General features: G+C 43.0%; 1 protein-coding gene across 3 annotated transcripts in view; it reads left to right on the top strand.

Moving 5' to 3' along the window:
• Positions 1 to 411: 411 nt before the first annotated feature.
• Positions 412 to 18,276, top strand: part of ASTL (astacin like metalloendopeptidase) — a 32,836-nt gene continuing 14,971 nt past the window's right edge. For 2 of the 3 annotated variants that reach the window (XR_011855070.1, XM_072148917.1), the window contains exons 1-7: positions 412 to 739; positions 6,010 to 6,045; positions 7,357 to 7,418; positions 7,513 to 7,600; positions 10,880 to 10,997; positions 11,760 to 11,941; positions 14,949 to 15,030. Coding sequence is in view for 2 of the 3 variants with exons in the window: in XM_072148917.1 (XP_072005018.1) it covers positions 604 to 739; positions 6,010 to 6,045; positions 7,357 to 7,418; positions 7,513 to 7,600; positions 10,880 to 10,997; positions 11,760 to 11,941; positions 14,949 to 15,030 (704 nt within the window). In the remaining variant the exon portion in view is untranslated. Of the gene's footprint in view, positions 740 to 2,780; positions 2,937 to 6,009; positions 6,046 to 7,356; positions 7,419 to 7,512; positions 7,601 to 10,879; positions 10,998 to 11,759; positions 11,942 to 14,948; positions 15,031 to 18,276 lie in introns of those variants that run through there. The other variant, XM_072148918.1, reaches the window with a different exon arrangement.

Genomic DNA, 18,276 nt, shown 5'->3' with positions numbered 1-18,276 from the left:
TCTGGTATTCCGGGTCCCAGTGGGGGATGTTGCAAGTGGCGTCACAAACAGGATTTATACTTCTGTGCCTTATTCTGGCACTTAAAACTGTGCTTTATTAAGAAACTACTCTGCTGCCTAACCCTGCTGCCATTCGGGTTTAGTGACTTTGTGCTATATTTCACATTGACTTTGTTACTGCTGCCACGCGCTGTCGAGCATCGCTCCAGCAATCAGGGGGTTAATCCCTGCAACGGACTCTGCCACACCTGAAAAGTTTAGCTCACAAGGCTGTGGCGCAGCAAGTAATACCAGCCCGCCAAAAGTCACTGGCGGGAACCCACAGTCTGCATGGGCGAAGCTCCGCCCCCTGCGCTTATGGCGTGAATCCTGCCTGTGGCGCAGGAGAAAATTCAGCCTGCCACAGCTCCTGGCGGGAAAGACTCAAGCTCCGCCCTCTGGCACGAGACTCTCCCGCGCTGCAACCCCACGAGGTACCTCAGAGCCAGTGCAGCCGCCATCCAGCATCAGAGAGGTTAATCGACCATCTTGGATTTCTCCACAAGCTGTCTCCTGTCCTGCCGACATGCCGCACAGCCGCCGAAATGAAGAACCAAATGTCACATGGTCTGCCCAAGAGCCTCGGGCACCTCCAGCTGCTGCACCGCTTACTGCTGTCCTCCGCATGCAGTCTCCAATGGCGGGTTCTGCCCAGTGGCTGCCTCCTCCGATTCCGGACCTCCAGAGGACCACCACGAATGTGAGTACCATGGCCCCCAGGGCCCATATCACGGTGATTGTCACTATATCTCCCTTAGCCCCAGCTGGGGTACAGTCCGGCCTCCCTGCAGAGGGCCAATATCTCCCCATAGGAGGCTCGGCTACAAAAGGGATTCTCTTAGAGGGGCCTGACCCCTTATCTAATGATGCTGACCAGCTTGCTGAGTATCCAGGACCACCTGCTAAGAGGCCCAGGCTGTCCAGTGAGAACGCCCTGCCAGCTATAGAGGTTACCACCGCCAGCGCAACAGCGCCCCCAAGAGCTAAAGGTCAGTCCAGGAACAACAATCCTTCAGCTGTCAGCTGTTTTGTTTAAAAAATGCGGCGGTTTTTCCGAATCCATCGGGTTTTGGTACGACCACGCCCCCCGATTTCCGTTGCGTGCATGCCAGCGCCAATGCACCACAATCCGATCGCGTGCATCAAAATCCTGGGGCAATTCAGGGAAAATCGGCGCAAATCGGAAATATTCGGTAACACGATGGGAAAACGCGAATCGGGCCCTTAGTAAATGACTCCCAGTGTGTAAGCCCATTAACTATGTATGTGAACCCCATATTGAACAAAACCATGGAATGAAAGGGGCTCTATAAAGATAAATCCGGGTTCAAGTACAGTATGGCTTCTGAAAATTAAAAGTGATAGTTTTTTTTAATCAGATTTGTCAAAACTGAGTCCTCGTACATACCTGTGATGGGGTTTTTTGTTAGGCCATGTTCACATAGGGTTTTGGAATTGCATTGAGAACCACCACCACTTCTTTAGCGTGGAGCTTTCTCCCGATAGCAAGCATTTCAGTAGGAATGCATCTGTGATCGGGCAGGCCCCTCCTACAAACTCAGCCTGGGTCTACGTTAATATGTGCGCGGTTTTTGACACACAATCCAAAGACTTCCCTATTGATCATATTTTGAGGTAATTTTACGTTTCCAATATTATGTCAGCATATGATCACAGTTTTGAAGCCTTTAGGCTGGTGACACACATGGGGGGTCATTTACTAAGGGCCCGAATCGCGTTTTTGCGACGTGTTTCACGAATATTACAGTTTTTCCCTGAATTGCCCCGGGTTTTTGGCGCACGCGACCGGATTGTGCATGCAACGTAAATCGGGGTCGTAGCCGTTGGAAAACCCAACGGATTCGGAAAAACAGTCGTATTTTTTTAAAAAAATGTGTCGCTTGACACGCACTTACCTGCACCCGGCCTAGCTTGGTGAACTCCGGCGGACCTCGGTGGACTTCAGTGCAGCAGCGAAACCTGGTGGACATCAGGCGCACTACCTTAGTGAATCGCCGGAAGACATGAATCAGCGTCAGAGAACCCTCCGCTGGATCGCGAATGGACCGGGTAAGTAAATCTGCCCCATGGTGTTTTTGTTGCATTTTTTCATTGTGTTTTTAGGGTGGTGACACACATGGGGTTTTTCGTCCGTTTTTGGACCGTTTTTGGATCGTTGACACGTTTGACCAGTTATCTTAATTCAAACTGGTAAAAAACGCATGCATTTTTGACCAGTTTCAATTAAGGTAATTGGTCAAACATGTAAAAAAACGGATGCATTTTCAACGGATGCGTATTTTGGCCGCTTTTAAGCAGTCTGATAAAAAACGCATCCGTTTTTTTGTAAACAGATCAATTTTTTCTGTTTTTGTCCGTTTTTCCCCAATTATGATAATGGTAAAAATGGACAAAAATGGAAAAAAAGGGATGCGTTTTCAAAAAAAGGATGCATTCTCAAAACCGCATGCGTTTTTTTACGGACTGCTTAAAAACGGCCCAAAAATGGGTTTAAAATGCCACATGTGCCACCACCATAAGGCCACGGCCACATAACGCGACGTTCATAACGCAACGCTAGGGCACTGGGGGGGGGGGGGAGGGCAGGCCTTGGACCAATCACATATGGGTTTCCAGGAAAACGCAAGCGATCGGTAACCAGACCCCGGGGGCTTGTATTGTATAAACACACCGGGGTCTGATTAAAAATCGCATGGAATTGAAATGCAACATGTGAACAAGGCCTGATCTTTACTGGTAACCAGCCATCCAGACCCCTCCTCGATTTATCCCAGGCAGCTGATGTGAATAAGAAAATGAGAAACAGGCTCGGTCTCCACCATCAGTCTGTGTCATCATGAGATGGATACTAGTCATTTGTCTGCTTGGATTTGGAGGTAATAGCTTAGTTATGATATGAATGTCACAAAGTATATGCCACTTTTTTAAAATATATAATAAAAAAAAATGAATACTTGCAAAAATACAGCAGTGTGACAATGGTTTGGGGACTGTAGACACTTGGTTTTTGCCCTTCAAAAAAACCTCTCCAGAACCTATGGCAGACAACTATGGGTGAGGTCATACGTGGCATTTTGAACGCGTTTTTGGCCTGTTTGTAAGCAGTCTGTCAAAAACCGCATGCGTTTTTGACCAGTTTGAATTAAGATAATTGGTAAAACTGTCAAAAACAGATAAGTTTTCAAAAAACGCATGCGTTTTTTAAAGGACTGCTAAAAAAGGGGCCAAAAATGCCACGTGTGCCATCAACCTAATAGTGAAGACACACGTGGCGTTTTTAGGCCGTTTTTGAGCCATTTTTAATTAGTGCGTTTTCAAATCGTTAAAAACGCATGCGTTTTGACCAGTTTGAATTAAGATAATTGGTCAAACCTGTAAAAAACGCACTAAAACTAAAAACGGCCTAAAAACGCCACGTGTGTCTTCACCCTAAGGCCGGCGCCACACAGGGCGCTTTGTCTGCGCTTGCAAACGCAAACGCAGACAAAGTCGCGCCCACCGGGGCGGGCCTCGGCCCGATCGCATCGGCGTTTCTATGGAAACGCCTGCGATCGGGAACGAGCCGCCGGTGTTTCGCGTTAAATAGAAACGCCAATGCGATCTGGCCGAGGCCCGCCCTGGTGGGCACAACTTTGTCTGCGTTTGCAAGCACAGACAAAGCGCTACGTGTGGCGCCGGCCAAAGGGTGATGCCACACCTGGCGTTTTGAAACCGTTTTTTGTCCGTTTTTAAGCAATCCGTTAAAAAACACATCCGTTTTTTAAAAAAGCATGTGTTTTTTGAAAACGCATCCATTTTTGACAGGTTTTCCAAATTTGCGCCATTAAAAACGGCCAAAAACGGATACGTTTCCAAAAAACGCATGCATTTTTTAACAGACTGCTTGTGTGGGATCACCCTTAGGGTGAAGACACATGTGGCGTTTTTGGGCCGTTTTTAGTTAGTGCGTTTCCAGTTAAATAAAAACGCATGCATTAAAAAACGCATTTGTTTTTAAAAACGCATGCATTTTTTGAAAACGCATCCGGTTTTGTCCGGTTTTCTGAATTTGCGCAATTAAAAATGGACAAAAAAACGCATGTGTTTTTTAACACATGCGTTTTTTACGATCTGAAAACGCACTAACTAAAAACGGCCCAAAAACGGCCTAAAAACACCACGTGTGTCTTCACCCTTAGGCCGGCGCCACACGTAGCGCTTTGTCTGCTTTAACGCGAAATAGAAACGCCGATGCGATCGGGCCGAGGCCCGCCCCGGTGGGCGCGACTTTGTCTGCGTTTGCAAGCGCAGACAAAGCGCCACGTGTGGCGCCGGGCTTAGGCCGCGGTCACACGTACCACCAGGCGTCTGTTCATAACGCGATGCTAGCGCACAGGGGGAGGACCTCGGCGTGAACACACATGCGTTTCCAGGGTGGTGACACACGTGGCGTTTTTAGACCATTTTTGGGACTTTTTTAGTTTTCAGATCGTTAAAAACACATTTTTGACAACGCATGCATACAGACGACCCCTAGTTACAAACAGACCTTTAGCCCAATGCTACAATGATCAGCTCTAACAGTTATCACAGGTGTCTGTAATAAAGCTTTATTGTTAATCCTGGTTCTTATGACAACCCAACATTTTTAAAATCCAATAGCGATACAGACCTAAAAAATGTTGCCTGGAGCTACAATTATAAAGTATACAAATTCAACTTGAGAACAAACCTGCAGAACCTATCCTGTATGTAACCCTGGGGACCGCCTGTATATATATTAAATTCGGTAACATGTTGTAGTTTTCTAGTTGGAGCTAGTTCATCTCCACCAGTTGCCGGACTGTTCTAAAAAAAACCACTAAGCCAATTTCCTCCTCCAACAAAATGGAAACCCCCATATTTTGTTCTCTCCTAATGTTCTCCAGTAATGTGATGTACAAGATGACTGTTTAACCCTTGATTGTACATACCGTATGAGCCATAAGCTATTCGAGAGGCAGTCGACCAAACTATTCTATATTGCTACTCGTATCATTATATTCATGGAACGTTATACGTGTTGCGAATCCTAAGGGTATGACCTTGTGTAACAGATGTTTTAATATAATCTCGATAGCTGCGCAGTTTTAAAGCTTTGCTAATAAAAACGCTTAGTCTTCTTTAATTCTTCTAATTTCTCCCTGGATGGTATGCAGCACGAAATTTCTGCAGGTTATCAAGTCAGGCATCCAGAGAGTGCAAACCCTGATAATGAGTATGCCTTTTATGACGGCTCAGATACTCTGCATGTAAAAGTCCAAGCAGCTATAGGAAAATAGTCTAATGAGGGTCCAACTGCAGAAACCCCCGGCAATCTAGGTAACGGGGGTCGTGAATGTGCCCTGACACACCATTCAATCTAATGGTAGGGTCGGAAATTCCCAAGCACCCGCTCAGCTATGGCCGGCTCTCCCATTCACCGTCTCTCGGAGCATTGTGCTCGGCTATTTGTTACCTCCGTTAAATTGAATGGAGCAGCAGGATCATAATCATTGCAATGCATCTTACCTTCTTTCATGTGATTCATGCCATGCGTTTCCTGTTTAGTCTTCCTTTTGCAACTTTTTGTGGGGTGCAACTTTTTAGTCCCAAATAGTTGTTGTGAAAGTAATGGGTCTAGGATACTCTGTTTTGTGACTTATTAGGGACAATTTCAGAGCCCAAAAGTTGAACAAACATCTGGGTTACAAAGATAACTGCAAGGACAACTGCGTTACATCCTGTTGGCAGATAACTTTGGTACGCTGCTTAATTCTGCACCTAAAAAGTCGCACAAAAAAGAAAAAGAATGAAATAGGAGTGAATACATGCCCCCCCTCATGTCTGGTATTTCTGTTCAGTTGTACTGCCAATGCCTTACACATAGATAATCTGTGTGTTTTTTATTTATTTTTATTGTTAATGGCTTGATCAATTTTTTTTTTTAAGGGATATCTCAAGAGAACATCCTGAAAATTAACCAAAGTAAGTCTTGTTTTTGTGTCTTTTTTTTAATTATTATTATCCTTCTTCCATATTTTACTCGTACTCTTTATTAGAAACCTTTTTATTTCTTCCCAGTATAAGGTACTGTTACTCCAGCTAACTCTGCTGAAAAAAAAAAACTTGCCACTTTTTTGCCAGTGTGTCACTGGAACATATTTTTTTTTATAAAAAGTGATGAAGAGGTTAGACTTCCCAAAATGGTATCAACAAAATCTAAAGCTCATCCCACAAAAAAAAATTATCTTTAAAAAAAAGTGTTAGTGAAAGCCATAGGAACATAGTCTGTGTTTTGTTGTCCAGCTAATTTGGAGTTTTCCTATAGTTAACCTGTATGAAATTAAACATGCAGAGAGGAGCAGGGGTATGAAGACTAGGTTCGACTGCCAGCAGGGCACTTGTGCTCCTAAACCAAACCACTAGTGACTGTTTCTAAAACTTAAAGCGTAACTGTAAAGTTATGTTTTTACCAAATTAAAAACAAACCGAACGATGCCTACTTTGTGCTGCTCAGCCTTTTCTTTCCAAAGTCATGGCTTTTTCTGTTCTGAAAGTGTTTAACAAAAATATTTCTCTCCAGAGGTGAAGTGGGTGGAGACTAATGTCTGTCAGTCTATGCCCTCAAGCTGAGGCCAGTTACCTTGCCCTCATTGCAGCCTGGTTCCGCCCATCACTAGCACAAACAGCCAATGCAACACTATTGGGGGACAGGTGTGCATAAATAATCAAATGACGGAGCCAAGAGGTGACGTAGGCCGTAGCGCCTCAGGCTCATCTTCATGTTTTTATAAAGACATTTTTAGACAAATTCTTTCAAAGAATTAAGAAAGATGTTGCCATCCCCTAGATAAAGTTATGAGCACGTAAGTTTTTGCAGTCTACCATCGCTAAATCTAATGGTGGATGTCCTTTAGTGTATTCCTGATGGTGGGTTTCCATTAACTGAGGTATTCCCGTAGGTATATTCCTTTTGTCTACTAAGCCCTACACTGTCTTTAGATAATCTTTTCCCCCTAAATAACTAAAAACTTCATCTGTCTTTATTCAGTCTGTGCCCACGCATGCAAGATAACTTCAGGTTCACCGCTGAGGAGAGCCAGAAGTTACTGCGCATGGTTGGGCATAGGCTGAATAGCCGAGGAGTCCTGGAGAGACCCAGAGATGTGTATGGTGTAGCTTTAGCCCCCGCTGCCTGGTCGGACTATTCCACGCCCCAGTTTGTTCACATAGAATACAATAAAAACATGTCCCCCTCTAGTATATGCTGGCTTCATGGTTGTATCTGTCTTCTAGACCTTCTTCCCAAAAAGAATCGTGGTGAAAGTTTTCTCAACGATGGAGACCTTGTTCTATCTGTGAGTCCTTCCTGACCTTTGGAGCTACTTACCACCTCCATTATAACCTAAGTTATAAGGTGTCTCATGTTTCTCTGCTTTATTGTCCTCACAGGAAACCCGGAAACACAGCCCTCAACTGTTCCTGTGGCCAAAGATTAATAAAGCCGTGGTAATTCCTTATACTCTATCGAACTCTTACAGTAAGTTGTCTGTATCAAACCTTCTAACCTGATGCAGAAGTTTGCTTAAAATGACATCTCCCTGCATCTGCACATAAGGCAAAGCTCTGCAGTGATGCCCTATACTTCACATGAAGGAAGCCAGTGCCCAGATAACACTAGCATCTGTACAGCAGGTAAGGAGTAAAATGCAGGGTTGTTTAGGAGCACTTTGGGTAGTTGTTGAAAAATGAAGTCACATGTCAAGATGATTAAACTGTAGGGTTCTTTTGAGTGCGGCAAAACGTTTTGACCCTAAAACGCGCTTCTTAGTTGGGCATCGGAAGGATGTCTGTAGCAATTGTAGCAGGTACATCCTCATCTGTTGTAGAGAATGCTGTACCTGTTACAATCTCTGTGGCATCGAAACGCGTTGCTTCACTAATTGAAACTTATGGTATCTCTTTATGACTTAATTTTTTAATATCTAATGGTAGCACTCCTACCCATCCCTACACTTTACCCATTACCCGTTGTACTCTTTGGCTAATTTGGCTAATATATGACCGACAGCACAGAGAAGGAAGCAGAAAACACAGTATTCAATTATCTCGCCTTGCCTGGTGACCACATTGCCTAGATGACTATCTATCTCTACATGATCATACTACACTATCAGACATATTTGTTTTCTATTCCTTTTCCTATCATACTTGCATTTGCATACTGTTACACTGTCCGTTCAAAACTGGTTTGCACATCCTGTGGCTCGCAGTGCTTCACACTTCTGCATCCTCCTGGCAGTAGCAGCATATGATGGCAGCCGCCTAGGAGCAGTAAATATTTGTCAGATGCAGTCTCTGTTCTGAGCACCGCTATGCTCCTGTTCTGAAACTGGAGTATAATTGCTGCATCAGAAAAGAATTTGAGTTTGCCAAAGAAGAAGGTGGCCACATTTTAATTTTTTTTTCTATTCTTCTCTATGATCTCCAGGATCTCTTCTTATTAGTCTGCTCTTGGGTCTCCAGCGTTGTTTGTCTGCTCTTGGGACTCTGGCATTGTTTGTCTGCTCTTGGGACTCCGGCCTTGTTTGTCTGCTCTTGGGTCTCCGGCCTTGTTTGTCTGCTCTTGGGTCTCCGGCCTTGTTTGTCTGCTCTTGGGTCTCCGGCCTTGTTTGTCTGCTCTTGGGTCTCCGGCCTTGTTTGTCTGCTCTTGGGTCTCCGGCCTTGTTTGTCTGCTCTTGGGTCTCCGGCCTTGTTTGTCTGCTCTTGGGTCTCCGGCCTTGTTTGTCTGCTCTTGGGTCTCCGGCCTTGTTTGTCTGCTCTTGGGTCTCCGGCCTTGTTTGTCTGCTCTTGGGTCTCCGGCCTTGTTTGTCTGCTCTTGGGTCTCCGGCCTTGTTTGTCTGCTCTTGGGTCTCCGGCCTTGTTTGTCTGCTCTTGGGTCTCCGGCCTTGTTTGTCTGCTCTTGGGTCTCCGGCCTTGTTTGTCTGCTCTTGGGTCTCCGGCCTTGTTTGTCTGCTCTTGGGTCTCCGGCCTTGTTTGTCTGCTCTGGGGTCTCCGGCCTTGTTTGTCTGCTCTGGGGTCTCCGGCCTTGTTTGTCTGCTCTGGGGTCTCCGGCCTTGTTTGTTTGGATGCCGTACAGCCGGTCCCCGAATTAACACCTGTCTTACGGACGAGCCATACAAACGGACCTCTGGATGTTGGTAATTTATTGTACTTTAGCCCCAGGTTAATAATCAGCTTTAGGAATTAACAAAGGTGTCTGCAATTAAGATTTATTGTTAATCTTGGTTCTTATGAACAATTTTAAAATCTAATTGTCAAAGAGACCAAAAATTTTTTGGCTGGGGTTACAATTATAAAATATACAGTTCCGACTTGCATACAAATTCAACTTAAGAACAAATCTACAGAACCTATCTTGTACGTAACCTGGGGACTGCCTGTATTTAGTTTCTGGGTTGGCATTTTGTGCTGTTTACTAGTGTCACAAAGGTTGTGCAATCCTAGTTTTAGTTGAGTGTAATGGAAACTAAAAACAGAAGGTGAATGGAATATCTGTTCTTCATAGACTTTAATGGACGTTCCCTTATGCATCCGTTATTATTAGTAAAAAAAAGGCCACTGGCTGCTGTGGCTACTTCCACAATTTATAACAGATCGTATAGTGGGATTGAATGAAATAATATCTACCAGCAGGATCTTGTAATCTGTTCTTCTTTCAGTTTTTATTTATAGCCTTATTTTAATATATGTAAATGAGTCTGAGGGGCTCATCAGAGCCCATCAGGCTCTGTTGTCACTTAATTATGCACACTCCTTTTGAAGGTGTTACTGCCCAACTCCTCCAGGCCCGCCAGATGAACGGCGGAAATTGCAGAGATCCGGGTAACATGACCAGCTCCCTAGCTGGGGCGGAGGAGGGATCATCATTACATCACTACTGACAATAAATGATGTCACAGCTAATCTCCTCCCCCTCCCTGTACAATGACCTCTATATAGATAACACTGACCCATCATTACATCACTACTGACAATAGATGATGTCACAGCTTATCTCCTCCCCCTCCCTGTACAATGACCTCTATATAGATAACACTGACCCATCATTACATCACTACTGACAATAAATGATGTCACTGCTAATCTCCTCCCCCTCCCTGTACAATGACCTCTATATAGATAACACTGCCCATCATTACATCACTACTGACAATAGATGATGTCACAGCTAATCTCCTGCCCCTCCCTGTACAATGACCTCTATATAGATAACACTGCCCGTCATTACATCACTACTGACAATGGATGATGTCACAGCTAATCTCCTCCCCCTCCCTGTACAATGACCTCTATATAGATAACAGTGACCCATCATTACATCACTACTGACAATAGATGATGTCACAGCTTATCTCCTCCTCCTTCCTGTGCAATGATCTCTATATAGATAACACTGACCCATCATTACATCACTACTGACAATAGATGATGTCACAGCTCATCTCCTACCCTCCCTGAACAATGGCCTCTTTAAAGTGTTGGGTCCCTTCCAATCTGATATTGATTACCTATCTAAAGAATATATAAACAAAATCCTGCTTTCAAGTTCCCAAAGTGCAGGAAAGAGGAAGCTGTCGAAAATAATTTTTCCTTTATATCTACCAGTAGAGAATGTATTGGTGAAATTAATAAGTAGGTTTGAAGTAGGAAATAAAGTAATGGAAAGGGCATTATCTTGATCATTGTGATACTTTAACTCAATTCTGATAAAATCTTCTTGTGATGGATAAATGACTATAACAAATCCCATCTACAGATCAGTCTCAAAGAGGTGTCCTATATGAAGCATTTAAAGACTTGGAGACTTCGACTTGTGTCCGTTTTGTAAAACGTACTACCCAGGAAGACTACATCTCCATTTTACCTCAAGAAGGGTGAGATTGGGAGAGAAAATAGTTGAGAGATTGGGGCAAACAAATTACAATAAATACATGTATATTCCGGGATTGTGGCTGGACTTGGAGCACTCTATTGCTCTGGTGCAGAGTCACATGGGGCGTGTTTTGTCTTCTCCCTCATTCCCCCCTCCCTCAGGAATGCTGCCAGCTAATTTTTTTTAATTAATTTACTAAATATCTAAACTATGCATTTTTAGAATAACTTATCTATTTTATTATTAATACTAAAAACTTAATGGGAATCGGTGAGAAGATCTCAGTGGGAACCTGTCATTAGGATTAAAGGTGAATACCTGACAATGGTTCCCTTTTAAGGAGACATTCTCCAACAGAGCAGATAATGGGAAAAATGTAAAAAAAAAAAAAAAAAAAAAAAAGGCAGCAGGTAATTCTCATTGGTAACTTGGCAGACACCATCACAGTAGTTTTATCCTATAGATGATGGTTAATTGAAATCCATATTTAGGCTTTATTCACACGGCCGTAATTTTGGCCAGAAGTCTACGGCACCCGGGTACGTTAGGTGAGCACATGGTGGCACTGTGACTGTGCAGCGTGGCTTTCAATGGAGAGGGGAGGGGTGAGGGGCACTCACTCCCCATCCCTTCTCCACCTGGCCGCATGCTACGCCCAGCATATATGATCAGGGCAAACACGAGGGCGTGTGAATGAAGCCTTAGCTCTATTCATATCCAACATACATTGGATATTGATTTTAATCAACCGTTTCTTTCCCAGCTGTTATTCCAGTGTTGGTCGAATTGGGAATATGCAAGTAGTCTCCTTATCAGATCAGTGTGTACAAAGAGGAAAAGGAGTTGTGCTACATGAATTCATGCACGTGATTGGCTTCTGGCATGAGCATTCGCGTGTGGATCGGGATGACTATGTGATAATTCATTGGAAATCAATAATAGAAGGTAAGAACAAGGATCCTCCAGCTGGAGGAGACATGGAGATGTTTTTGGTCTATAAAGTCACTGTGTTACTCCCATCCATATTCATTCCAAAGTCTACGGTATGGATGTGTTTCCCAGGTATATTCTGGTAATACAGTACACCTGTATTAAAAGTAGCATATGGAAGAGCTCCTGCACATGATGTGGCCTTTAACGCACTGTAACCCCTAGTCAAATCCAGCTGAACCCACATATACAGTAACTACCATGTATTTGGCATAGGGATTTGTAACATACCATAACTTATCAGGGTAGCAGATGATGATGTGTAGAAATAAATATTATTAGCTTCAAGAAGGGTGAGTATTAAAGGAAATCTACCAGCAAAATCCATCATGATAAACCAGGGACACTTGCTCATAGATTCAGGCACCGTGACTGTGGTACTTGTTATCCATGGCCTCCATCCTTTTAAAATCAACTTTTATTATTCTGGTAACAGCAAGAAGGGCTCTGGGGGCATTACCAGAGTTTCTCTATGATGCAGATTCTTAGGCTGTTACAATGAGCAGAACATGCCTCTTTCCTCCTGTGTGATCTAGTAGAGGCAGGAAGTGTGGGGGGATGGCAGAGAATTGTAACAGCTTGTAAAGCTACAGCAATGAAGGGCTCTGGCTAATTAGAATAATTATTAAAGTTGATTTTGGAAGAAAGGAGTCTATGGATAACAAATCAAAAGAAGATCTATGAGTACGTGTCCCTGGTTTTTAGAAGATGCATATTGATGTTAGATTTCCTTTAAAAGCATGTCCCTGTCTAAATGTTTATTTCTAGGTTATGGTAGGTATATTGGGAGTCATTTATCATTGACTTTTTGTTGTCAAAAAGTAGGGAAAAAAAATCATAAGGGTGTTTTACTGCCAATCAGAAATAGTGGGTTAAACATACAACCACTGCTAGCGCAACTCTGTAGAGAGACAGGTTTCACTTTTTTTAAAATAATAAATATTAAAATAAATTATTTTTAAAATAATCAATAAAAGATTGCACAGTTACTCCACTCCTCTCCTGGTGTATGCGCTGCGCAAGTTATTTTACTTCCTTTATGCAATTATTTAAAAAAAAAAATCCCGGAGAGATTTATTATAGGGCCAGCGCCACTTAAAAAAAACAGCAGAGCTCCACAAGCAGGTGAAGAACAATCACAAGGATCCACCTAATGATAAATGACCCCCAAATGTGTGTATATACATAGGTCCCTATCTCAGAGCAACATTACAATGTGCCAGAGAAAGTTCATGGTGACCCACGCTCAGACCTCATCTTAGGTCTGAGATATTGGAGCCGCTAATACAGTTGCAACAATTGTAATGTATCTCTTAGCTCTCTTACTCCAGAGGAATTGCTACATTAAGATTCCTCTAATAAGATGCATTACAATTGTTGCAATTGTATAAGTGGCTACAATATCTCCGACCTAAGATGAGAATTGAGTCATAATATTTTGTAGCTAATTATCATTAGAAGAACTAGTCGTGGACCATTACTCTGTGTTACTGAAGCTGATTACCATACACTACTAAAACACCAATACATGTAATACAGGTAATACATGACCTGACAACTTTTCACTGCTTCATGTAGCTGCAGTATTAGAGCTAGAAACAAATACTAGCTTAGGGCACATGCACACAAACATAGGGGGGCGTATATACGGTGGCAAATTATGTTTATTACGACCGCATAAACATCCCCCACAGTTGTCTATGGCACCCGGGCTCGGAGCGGTGAGCACAAACCGTGCCATGTCCACAAAAAAGATAGAGCGTGTAGTAAGAACGGCCGTGAGCCACTATTCTCTATGGAAAGGGGAGGGACAAACAGTGCTCCTCCTCTCCAGCGCGGTTACAGCCGGGCTGGCACACGCTAGTGTGCATGGACCCTAACTGGACTTGGAGATATTGGCTACTGAGAAATATATCATAAAATATTTTAATGATTTTATGTTTTACTATGCTAACACTATAACACAACATTACAAAATAATAACTCATCTCGACACTTGTGTTTTTAAATATATTTATTGTACATTGACTCTTTATTGTATTCTTTTAAAAGAAATTGACTTACCATTAAAAGTACCTTTCTTTGCCTTTGCATCCACTGAAAATAAGTTCTGAAAATATGTATAGATCCATTGTTCTGTAGCACAAATTATATTGTTATCCCCTATCCACAGTATACATGGGGTGCACCCGCTGATGACAATGATGGGGATCCCAATCTCACTGATGAATGGAGTGGCGGGAGTTGCTAAGCACAGTGCTCGGTTATCTCTGGCACTATGGAAAATGAATGGGAGAGCTGGAGATACTCAAGTGTAGTGGAAATTTCCAGTGCTCCAATAGTATTGTATGGAGTGCCAGGACACATGGTCAGCCTGCTGCTCCATCAATTAGTAATAATGGAACCCACTTTTTTCATTTCTCAGCATATGCACTCCTGCAATCAAATTATCTCCTATCTTCCAGATCTATTGTTAATCATTAAAGGAAATCTACCACCAGGATTAAATTTTGTAAACCAAGCACGTAGACATGCCGGTGGGTGCCCACTCTGTCAGGTTCTCCTCCTTTTGTAGCTTCTTAAGACATTGTTTTTGTGTAAAAACGTATAAAATTATGCAAATAAGCCCGAGGGGCTCCAGGCTCCATTGACATCTATAAAGACAGCAGCCCCTTAGGCTCATTTGCATAATCTTTAAAACCTTTTAAGTAAAAACGATGGCATAAGAAACTCAAAGGAGAACAGATCCTGACAGAGGGGGCACAGATCAGCATGTTTGTGTGCTTGCTTTACATACCTTAATCCTGGTAGTAGATGTCCTTTAATAGAATCTGGAAAACCTTACATTTTTTTTTTCACTAAGCGCCATTATCTGTTAATGGTGTATGAATGCAATAGGTCATGATTTAATTTTCTATTCAATGGTTTTCTAAAAATGTATTTTGTTGTGTTTTATTTTAAGCGTACTTGCAAAACTTTTGCAAATATGAAACAACTAATGTGGTTGTATCATATGATACCGGATCCCTCCTTCAGTACTCCAGGTCAGTGCGGTATATAGCAATATTACTATGGTTTTGGAATTATAATTAATCTTTGTATATAAACTTTAAGGGACATCTACCATAAGTTTACTGAGGGTACATGTGTCCTAATAAGAAGGTCTTGTGGAATATCGTTACTCAGGACTTTATTTTATTGTAACTCTATAAGCCACGATCATGGAAATATATAGTTATACGAGTTATGGTAATTACTCTGGCGCACTAAGGCTACATCCCCCGAGTGCATCAGAGAGCCTCATGTTTTAATTTGTGCACTCCTCGCTAGCGGCCCAGCCTACCCCAGCATATAGATAGGTGACAAGTGGGACCTCTAGCGCTACGGGGGAGTGCATAGATTAACATAAGAGGCTCCCTGAAGGACTCTCCGAGGCAGGATTCTCACTAGACCCGGAGACTGCCAACTTTCACTTTCAACTAGTAAATCGAAAACCTTGAAGCTAAAGTGATTTTGTTGTGCGTCTTCAGTTTCCTACCTCCTCCTGCCAATGTCTAAACTCCAGCCGGCCCAGCACCCTGAGTCTGGAGATCATAAGACAATGGCTGCACCCTATATTCTCAAACTATACGCTAAAAATAGTTGTGCCTAAGCCATGCACAATCAGACCAGGTGAGCATATAATGAATTAATTATATAATCACATCCTATATGATACATTATCGCCCTATGCCAGTGATGGCGAACCTTGGCACACCTCCTAACTCTTCAGACAGGACCAACCAGCACAGGATGGGTCACTTTAAAATAGCAGGGCACTACTTGGGAGAGACTGCAGGAAGATGCTATGTCTGGCAAACTCTGTGTCTGGGAGACAGCCCGCGTGCCCACAGAGAGGTCTCCGAGTGCCATCTCTGGCACCAGTGCCATCTCTGGCACCAGTGCCATAGGTTCGCCACCGCTGCCCTATGCTGTTTAGTTTTGTTCCATGTATTTCTGTTATTTTTCTACAACTCTCTGAAGAACTCGGCTGATATAGCCTGAGCGCCCCAGGGTATAACTCTATATATTGGAATTTAGTTTTAGTAAAAGAAGGAATAAATAAACTTAGGAACTTCTTATTAGGATACATCTACCATCCCTAAACTGAGGGTCGATGTTCCTTAACTACATTCATGATCACTTGTTGCTCACTGACAGTTTTCCAAGTTCATTACAATGACTTTCCACCTCAGAGGGAACTGAACTGGACTTGTTCCAATGCCAGAGGCTGGAAAGTTTGGTTGGGATATCATGAACCTGGAAAACCCCTTGAAGCGGATTCTTTATACTCTTCCTGCACACAAAGTCTTCAGGGGTCCAACTGCTGATGCTGTTGCTGTAACAAATAAAAGAAACTTTATTTATCTAGGGAAAAATGCTTCTTGTACCTATTGTCTGACTTTTTTACTTCTCTGATTCTAAACTGCCATTCCTGAATGTGTCTTGTTAGACCTTAATTGACTGCAGCTCACAGATTACATAGAATTTTCTAGAGAATGTAAGGAAAAGACAGGTGCTGAGAATTCTCTTTATGCAGGTCCCCTTCTGTCAGCATGTGCATTCAGTTCAGAGATTAGAGGTTCATTCCAGGAAATCCTGTGAACATGCAAAGACGGTTTCTTAGACCAAACTCGCTCATGGGCAATGGGTTTAGCTTACTCCTTATACCAATACCCCCAAATCAGTGCAACCGGATGACAACCATGTCCACTCTTTCCCACCGAGAAATCTCCCCTCCCCATATTCTATGAATAGGCTAAGTGCAGGGAGAACCACACGGCACAGAAGCCACTTAACAAGTCCTCTATATCACCACCATCACACCGAAACACTTCTGCTCCTCCATTCCCTCCCACATGCTTGAGAAGCAGGAGACACTATGCACAGACCATCTTGAATGGCCCAACCTCTAGCATCTCAGGTTATCATAGCCTACTGTAGTCTACTCCTTTCATAATATATGTTCCAAATTCACATAACAACTCTGCGCGGGTTAAGATATAGAAGATCTTATAGCAACAGCACATACAACCTTAATACAAGTGCATAAATGTTCCCATCCTAGCCTTCCGTTAAGATCTGCCATTCCACTCGGGTTGGATTTTCATGTTTCGGTTTGTAGACTGCACTACTGTAGCTGTACATGATATTCTAACTTTTTATAATTGGGCCATGAATAAACCATTCTGACAGCCAGAACAACTCTTTGTGTAGGAGGTTTTCTGACATGTTGGAAAATCTTTATTCTGTTAGAAAAGGCTCTGAGAATGTTTCTTTTTTTTTTTTCATATTAAATTTTATTCGGTTTTCAAAAGTATTAACAAACAGCGCTCTTTGGGAGCATTAACGAGACAAAAGGCAAACAAACATTTACAATAATATGAGGCCCAGCTCAACTGAGTAGGGACCGATTAGTAGGCACTTACCAAATAAAGTAACGGAATCCGAGTAACCTCAGTAAGCTTTGAGGCACACTTGTAACAGTTGGATAATCAGGAATATGGAAGAAAACAGGTTATTGGTGGGGTCAGAAGGATGAAAATGGGGAAGGGAAATCTTGTAGAAAGAAAAAAAAAATGAAAAAAGGGAGGGGTGTGTCCCAAACCCCTCTACCGCCTTAGGCCAGCAACCCTTTTAAGATCATATCTCCTCCGGGTGATTGTAGATCAGGGTATTATAGGCGGGTGATGATTTAAAGGTAACCCAGTGGTGCCAAGTCTTCTGGAAAAGTGCCACACTCTTTGGAACTGAATTCAGCAGACTGTCCATCCGACTAACCTCCTCAGCCATTGAAAAACTGTGGGTGGTTCAGTAGGCCAGCAGGCTGGTATACAAGATTTGGCCGCGTACAATAAGTGTCAAACCAGAGATCGCCTGTATGTGGCAAGGGAAACATCCATTATGGTGTAAAAGGACCCAGGCAGAATTGCTTTGTAGCACTTTACCTGTCACCTCGTGAACCACCTTAAGAATGGGGTCCCAAAAAGGGGTGAGCTTAGGACATTTCATAAATATAAGTAAGATCATCCCCTCCTCCACCCCGCATCGCCAGCAACACGAGAGGGCCTATGGAAACATGGTGTGTAGTAGATGTGGAACTCTGTACCATCTAGTGAGAATCTTATAGTTGGTATTTTGGTAGATTGTACCTATACAGGCGGTCCCCTACTTAAGGACACCCGACTTACAGACAACCCATAGTTGCAGACGACCCCTCTGACCTCTGGTGAAGCTTTCTGAATGCTTTA

The sequence above is a fragment of the Engystomops pustulosus genome, chromosome 4 (genome assembly GCF_040894005.1).
Source record: "Engystomops pustulosus chromosome 4, aEngPut4.maternal, whole genome shotgun sequence".
NCBI classification, from domain to species: domain Eukaryota; kingdom Metazoa; phylum Chordata; class Amphibia; order Anura; family Leptodactylidae; genus Engystomops; species Engystomops pustulosus.
The sequence above is the reverse complement of the archived record's forward strand: the minus strand, read 5'-3'. Positions and strand labels throughout refer to the sequence as shown.